This window comes from Quercus lobata, chromosome 2 (assembly GCF_001633185.2).
Source record: "Quercus lobata isolate SW786 chromosome 2, ValleyOak3.0 Primary Assembly, whole genome shotgun sequence".
Classification (NCBI taxonomy): domain Eukaryota; kingdom Viridiplantae; phylum Streptophyta; class Magnoliopsida; order Fagales; family Fagaceae; genus Quercus; species Quercus lobata.
Genome location: NC_044905.1, coordinates 5,320,558 through 5,328,390, shown reverse-complemented (window position 1 = coordinate 5,328,390; position 7,833 = coordinate 5,320,558). Strand labels below are relative to the sequence as shown.

At 35.0% G+C, this 7,833-nt stretch overlaps 1 protein-coding gene across 1 annotated transcript; it reads left to right on the top strand.

The window, feature by feature from the left end:
* Nucleotides 1-1,296: 1,296 nt before the first annotated feature.
* LOC115977793 (B3 domain-containing protein At5g42700-like) lies at nt 1,297-5,843 on the top strand. The gene is made up of 7 exons (XM_031099815.1): nt 1,297-1,654; nt 1,771-1,848; nt 2,158-2,189; nt 2,297-2,462; nt 3,194-3,400; nt 3,790-3,879; nt 5,617-5,843. Exons 1-6 carry the CDS (start codon nt 1,520-1,522, stop codon nt 3,829-3,831), a joined length of 660 nt encoding a protein of 219 aa, XP_030955675.1. The 5' UTR covers nt 1,297-1,519; the 3' UTR covers nt 3,832-3,879; nt 5,617-5,843.
* Nucleotides 5,844-7,833: the final 1,990 nt, after the last annotated feature.

The window sequence follows — 7,833 nt, the reverse complement described above, 5'->3', positions numbered from 1 at the left end:
CCATTCCCTTGAGAATGTGTATCCCTGAGGTCATTCCAGATTTCCAGAGCAGTATCCCTGTAGGTGATGCTCACTCGAATTTGAGGTGACACAGCCTTCATCAACCAAGAACCTACCATGTTATCACATCGAATCCAAGCATCAACAGCTGCTGGAGTTTTTATCAATGGCGAAGAGAGAGTAATACTACCATTGACAAAACCAAACTTATTCTTAGCAACCAATGCTTTTCTCATTGAACGAACCCAAGCATGATAATTCTCACCAATCAGTGGTTCGGATACAAGCATGGCTCCAGGACTTTCAGCGTGATGAAGAAACAGAGGATTTGAGATATCCTCTACAAGTGCAGGATCTTGCACAGAGGAAGAAGATGAAGTATTCGTTGCTTCCACCATTGACGAAGCTTCAAGATTCTCACGAACAAACCCTAGAAATTTTGGGAGAAAATAAAGCAAGAAGGCTCTGATACCATATAAGAATTATTGAGAAAAATGATTGTATTGATATATTATAATTGTATTAATTACAGATATATATAGTAATGCTTAAGCAGCTAAAACAAACCCAAAACTAACTTATCTGATCTAACAAACTTCCTAACTAACTAACAGAAAAGTACAGCTAAGCAAACACGTGCAAGTCATGTGTCTACTAACTAGAATTAAAAACTACATGTGGCTTTTATTCTTAAACTACATGCCGTTGGTCTCTGCTTCAGCTACACTGCTACTTGGGCTTCTGGACTGATGTGATTCAGTTAGCTCTTCTAGTTTCTTTGAATTCTGATATTTCTCGTGATTTGCATTTCAACCCTTTCTTTTCTCTCTCTCTTTCTTAACCAGTAACCATCTTCAACAAAAATCAAAAACCCCAGAAGAAGAACAAGCTTTTTGTTTGTCTGTCCCTTCCCAAAAAGCCTGTCTTTTTTATTGTTTTTGAAGCTTTCTTTGTTTCCACTGCTTATTGATCACTCTGTCTCTCAGAAAGGTGGTTTGGCGGCGTGGAGGACTGGGCTAGATGTGTCTCAGCAATGAGGGAAAGAGAAAAAAAAAAATGAGAAGAAATAAAAGGAAGAAAGTAGTGAAGCCGGAGAGAGAGAAAAAGAAAGAAAGGATAAAATATTTTTTTAGTGGGAGGAGAGAGAGAGTTTAATAAAATATTTTTTTTTCTACTTATTACTGTGCACGGTAAAAAATGATAAATGGCTGTGTGCATTGTAGCTAAAATTTTTTAGCAAAAAAACCATTGCTATAGCATATATTTTAAGTATTATAGGTATTAAAAATAGTAATATAGTTATTTATCACCACTGTTTGCCTGAAGAATTTAGATGTACAGTCAGATTCTAACTGTGAATATCGATGATGACGCGTTCATCATTCAAAATTTGAAGTGGGATTCGTGGGAACCCAACGTCTATGGTTCTTCAATTTAACTATTTAACCCCAAACCCATCTCTCCCTCACACACTCACGCACACACAGAAAAGCACAAAAAGAGAGAGAAAGAAACGAAAATGTTGGTGGCGAAGCAATCATACGAGGAAAGCCTTGGCAACAGAGTGGAAGTGAATAAGAAGAGACTGGAAGCCCTCAATCTCCCTATGCTTTCTCAAGCTCTCAAATCTTCCTCTTCTCCCAAACCCTCTTCTGTATCTCTCTCTCTCTCACTCTCTTTTTTTTTTTTTTTTTAAATACTAAAATCTGTCATTTTTATGTGTTTCTATTCCATACTCATTTACTCTTTTTGATGTCCACATTCACATAGACGAAGCAGGCCAAAACCCGTGTGGTGCAGAAGCAGTTGGTCGTGGTCAGGAGGTCCACTCACTTTGCCAACAAGCGGGTGAATCATTCGTTTTGTTCATTTCCTCAAACACTAGTCCCTGCTGAACCATTTTAGTCCTTAAAGTTTAAAGTGATCAATTTTAATCCTTATTTAAAAAAAAAAAAAAATGATCTCTTTTAGTTCCAACTAAAATTTTTGAAGGGCTAAAATTCGATTACTTTTAGTGTTTTTTTAGACTAAAAGCTGTCACTTTAAACTTCAGGACTAAAACCGCTCATGTTCTAAAGTTTAGGACTAGCAATATATTTTGGCCTTTCATTTATGTCAAGATTTTATGTTACAACATTATATTATTATTGCTGACAGGTTGCTGTGGACCGCGTGGCAATACCCAGAAGGTATATTTGATTCAAATGTTAATTGTTAGCAAATAGAATGATCTATTTCATATAATGTTTTAGATGTATAGTTTTAATTTTTTTTTTTTTGGTGGGGGTGCGTGCAGGATTTTTGGTAGGCAAAGGGAGTTGTCCAACCGGGTGTATGCCTCGCCCGAAGCCCAAGCAGAAGCTCAAGAGAAAGCGGAAAAATTAGAAATGGGTCTAGAACCTGTTTATCCAACATTTACAAAGTCAATGCTGCGACCCCATGTCACTGGTGGATTCTGGCTGGTAAGATAATTGGTTTTTCTGCTTAACTTATTTAACAACTTCTCAAAGTACATTAGTGTGTTATCTAACTAAGATGTTGGAACTCAGGCTTTTCTTTTTCTCTGACATGTATTGATGAGTTTATTAGTATACAAATAACATTAATAGAAGTAGTTAAAAATAACATGTCAATTAAAGAGGTAACAACGGGTATGAGATAAAATAGAATGGTGGAAAAGAATATAATGTGGCCAACCATGATTATTATGTTGAGGATTTATAGTTCCCCAAAATTTTGGAACTAAAGGCTTGGTTTTTGTTGTGTTTTAATTTACAGTGGCTTAGAAAGGATGAAGTTATATCATTTAGCCTGGAAGTATAATCACATACCTGATCCATGAATAACTTAAAAACTGATTGCATTTGCTTTTCCAAAGCAAAATATAATTGTATAACTAGTTCTGCCGGAATAGAAATCCACTAAATGGGGACTAGAGGGTGAAAGTTGACATGGGGTTGCATTATAGCTGAATAATGTGGCAGATTACTCTCACTTGGTTTGGGGGCACCGGCATGTTTCAGTAATGAAGATGGACTAGTCACTATCTGTTCTGAGAACGTTGAAGACTTGAAACATATATATTTAAATTGATAAATATGTCATCCTTATACCTATAATGGATTGAAGCTGATTTACCTTTGGAGTAATTTGGAGTAACAGTCATAATTATTCTGGTTAAATTTGATAACAGGGTCTTCCAATCCAATTCTGCTTTCGGAACCTTCCAAAGTGTAATGCTGTTATGACTTTGATAGATGTGGATGGTGATGAGTATCCAACAATATACTTGGTTCATAAAATAGGACTGACTGGTGGATGGAAAGGGTTCACTGTTGCTCATCATTTGGTAGTTGGGGATGCAGTAGTATTTCAATTAATCCGGCCAACAACATTTAAGGTGATTGATCATTTACCAATGGAATTTAACTAAGCACCTTGTTCTTCTTGTTATTCCTCTCAATCATCAACTTGTTTTGTTGTTATTGTTGTTTTTGTGAAGTTTCATGTTTGAATTAGGCTGTGCTAACATTTGTTTATTGTCTTCCAAATACACTTGATGGGCATGCGGCATGTGTGTGCGATCATAGATTGTTATTATATATAATACTATCACCTTCCTTTCAGCTACTATGCAAACTAATGTGAATCTATAACCTATGCAAGTTATCCCTTGTCAATAACTTGTAGGGCTTTTCCTTTATGCTACTCCCTGTCACTGAGGAAAATTTTTACATTTTATGGCTTCTTGTGTGTATATGTACTAAATGTACTTCTATTTTTTTTTAGGTGTACATCATCAGGGTGAAAGGTTCTGAAGAGGGTAATTAGCTTTAAGTCTTACTTGCTTGGATGATGGAGCCAATTGAATTAATACAGGTAACTGTTTTGGAAATGATAGATCTAGCTCTGAGTTTTAGTTTAATCCATAAATATATTAGAATTTTGTATACATGCAATGAAATAATGATGACATCTATTTTGGATGTTGGCTAAATTGCAATTGCACAATGTTAGACCTAATGGTTCGGAGTTCAGACCTTTGTGTCCAATGGGACCAAGAAGGGTCTATTCGTTGTTTTTGATGATGCTGTAAATCACTGGATTGTCTTTGTACTTATTCATGAACCAGACATTTGATTCCTTCCAAACTAAAAAATTGCCATTTCCACCGGCATTTGTGTTTGGCAACTATAACCTGTTTTTTAACCGTTGAACCACAGGACTTATCTTGACTCTCTTAGTAGCAGATCAAAAGGAGGGAGTGTGAGTTTGGATAGCACTGAATGCGTGTTTCAGTACGCTTGGCGTTTTTTCGGGTCCCACATCACTGTTCATGGACCACCAAACTTAGCAAAATGTGCATACCCATGCATTTTTGGGTCCCACAACACTATTCATACCTTTAAAAATTATTTTGCTATAGTGTTTTCAACAATAAGTTTTCAGTTTTCAACAAATAAACGGTATTCAAATAGACCCGGAGTAACCTAGATTTTTTTACATAAAAGTTTATATGAAAGGCACTTTCCTTATCTCTATAGTTCTTTGATATTCCTTTTTGTTACTCATGGAAACATCTATTAAAACCTATACAGAAGTTTACAGGCACGGTATGTATGAATAGGGCAATTATAAGGGTGTGTTTGGATACTGTTTATTTTGTTAAAATTGAAAAATTATTGCTGAAAGTACTGTAGATAAAGCTAAAAATTAGTTGAAATAGCACAGTGAAGTTTATAAATAGTACCAAAAAGTGTAGTGGGACCATGAATAATAGTAAAAATAAGCTGAATAGTGAAATAATTTTCATTTTTCATCTATACCCACACGCACACTAAGGCCATCATGTAACTTCATATGACATGAAATGTGGTTACTGATAAATGACATGTTTTTGCTTGCATATGCATGCAATAGCAGTGTTCCCACACAAGGGCATGGGCATGATCCCATGTAGTATGCCATATCCACTTGTGTTTAATTTTTTTTAAAGAGACTATTCAAACTTTGTTCGCTCAACTGACACACACACACACACACACACACATGTTTAATTTTTTTTAAAGAGACTATTCAAACTCTGTTCGCTCAACTGACACACACACACACACACACACATATATATCAATATACAACCTTCCCCCACCAACTGTATTAAACTTTTTGATTGCAAGTCATGTTAGTACTACTCTCTCCACAAGTGATATAAATATATATGTCTAGTCTAAAGAGGAATTAAAATTAAAAGGCCTTTTTTCTTGGAGAAATGCTTTGTTCACAAAATTTTCATAACAAATTGTAAGTGACAAGTTGTTATTTGTTATTATGAGTGGGCAAAAAAGTAATTTAAGTTTTGAATTCAAATTAGAACCAATAAAAACTTACCATTTATGATTTGTTGTGAAAAATATTGTGGATCAACTACTTCTTATTTTCTTGTGTGCCTCTAAAATGTGGTAGATAAGTATGACATTATTCCTAATTTTTAGTATCGTTTTGAGCTTATACTCTTGAACCTTCCACTTGAATTAATTTATTCTGTTCAATACTTATAAAAAAAAAAAATTTATTCTGTTCAATTGAAATATTTCAAACTCTTGTTGTTGGTTGCAGGTGAAAGGGCCTTGACAAGTTTTGTTTTCCATTTTATCATGAGTTTTTTGTGGTCCTCCATACTCATGTTGTCTATAGAAACACTACATGTAACTTGCTCCACTAAAGCTGTTTAGTTTTAGCTCTAATCATGGTAGTTTTTCTAATGTTTATTCTCATATGGATTTGTAGGAGACAATGAGCTATCTAATGGTCAATTGATGAACTAGTCTTTTGTTTTATTCCTCATTCTTTAACTTCGTTTTAAAATTTCATTCTTCGCTGTAAAGACAGCTAATTGCATGCTGTTTGGAATGTCTGGTGGGAATAATTATGAATGCAAAATGCTAAACACCTATTGATACAGCATTAGTCACACCATTTCACACGATAGGCCAATCATAACGTGTCAATTTAGCAGTTGTGAAATTTATATCAAGTTGCAAAAACTTGCAATAATCCAAAAATGTATCACTAAAAATAAAATAAATCAAGCTTAATCCCTAATTGAAATCTTAATCACTAAAAAAATAATTGAAATTTTGTTTATTATGTTGTAGATGTGAAACTAACTAATCATGGCACTTTGTGAATTTTGTAGTTAGTAAACAATATTGTTTGAAAGTCCTTTTTATTATTAAAATTTTAAATGAAAACATTCATAGCATGCTGTACAGGAATTGGGCCCTCGATACAGGGCTTGGGCCCTTGAACCCTTGTTCCTCGGGCCTAAGCCCCACAGCATGTCATACAACCGTCCTCAGGCTTGGACCTTAAGCCTTGGCCCAGATTCCTCCGAGCACAATTTGGGCTTGGGAACCCGAAATAAGACTATAGTGAACACCTCAAGCAAACCCCCCCCCCCCCCCAATCATTTCTGACTTGGATGGGAGAGTTCTTGCCTAGAGGTGCACCGTGCCCAATTGCTCGGTCGTGCATTTAACAACGTCACTACCGAGCAGACGACGGAAGTAGGAATTAGTTCCAATGCCACTCCCACAATTCCGATGAAACATCCACTTTGAGACGATAGAATTGGACCTCCATTCGCACTAAGAGGGAGAAGTAATCATAACTCCTCCACTCATCCTAGCCTATAAATAGGAGGAGAGAGTGAGGAAAAGGGGTTGGCAATTCTAGGAAGAGTATTAGGAAAAGAGAGTAAACACTTAAAGAGAGCAAAGGAGTGATTCTGTTAGGAAGAGAAAAATGCATGAGGAAATAGAAGTATATTTGGGTCTGTTGAGTATAGGACCACCCACAGTAGGAAACTCAAAAACCCATAAAACAAATAGATTATGAGCCCAAGTAGAGATTAAGCCCAATAGCCATATATTTTGGGTACGCACACATGCATTATTTAAAAAATCTTATTGTTTGATTAATATTTATTTTAAAAAATAGCTTAAACAAAATAATTTAATTAATTCGTTTAGTTATTTACTAATAGATTTTACAATTAAAATGGACCAAAATCCTATTCTAATGTGGCATAGCAAATTAGTAACAATAAATATTACACTTTAGTTTTAAAATATTATATAGATATATAGATGAAATGAATAATTTGCAGTAGGGTGGTAACTTGACTGATTTGAGATAGTAGAGAATGAGGGAATGAAATTTAAGGAAAGGAAAGAGGAAAATTGTGTGGCTTATTTATTGTTAATATTCATCAGTTATGAGTTGTGACAAGTAATTGATTTTAATAAAACAACTAACTCACTAACAACTTTGAAAAGTATTAACTCCCAATCATAACTAAAGGCCTTGTAGCTGAATTGACACCTCTTCATGCACAAAGTACTTGGAGGTCTAGGGGGGGAAAATGGTCGAGCTACAGGGTTAGCAGCATGTTATAATTATCTCTCAAAAAAAAAAAAAAACTCTCAATCATCTCATTTAACAATCTCTTGTACAACAATTATAAGTACAATAGACAATACATTCAAGGGCATGCTTTTGAAGAGACCGTTCATAGAGCTCAGCCAACCGCATAAGTAGGGTTGGGTGTGCATGGGTCGGGTTGATGAGATTTTTCGACTCAACCTATCATGGTGGGTTAAAAAAAATTCAACCCAACCCAACCCAACTCATATGGATCGGATTGAACCCATGAGTTGGACAATTTTTTTTATTACTATTATAATTAAATTGAGCCAAAAATATATATCCAACTTACCAACTGAGTGTTTTTTTTTTTTTTTTTAGAAGATAGAATTTCTACTCTAGCATAAT

Coding starts and splice junctions, on each gene's coding strand:
- LOC115977793 (XM_031099815.1), top strand. CDS start 1,520: ATGTTGGTGGCGAAGCAATCATACGAGGAAAGCCTTGGCAACAGAGTG. Junction 1,849..2,157: donor CTCACTTTGCCAACAAGCGG/GTGAATCATTCG, acceptor TATTGCTGACAG/GTTGCTGTGGACCGCGTGGC. Junction 2,190..2,296: donor CGCGTGGCAATACCCAGAAG/GTATATTTGATT, acceptor GGGTGCGTGCAG/GATTTTTGGTAGGCAAAGGG.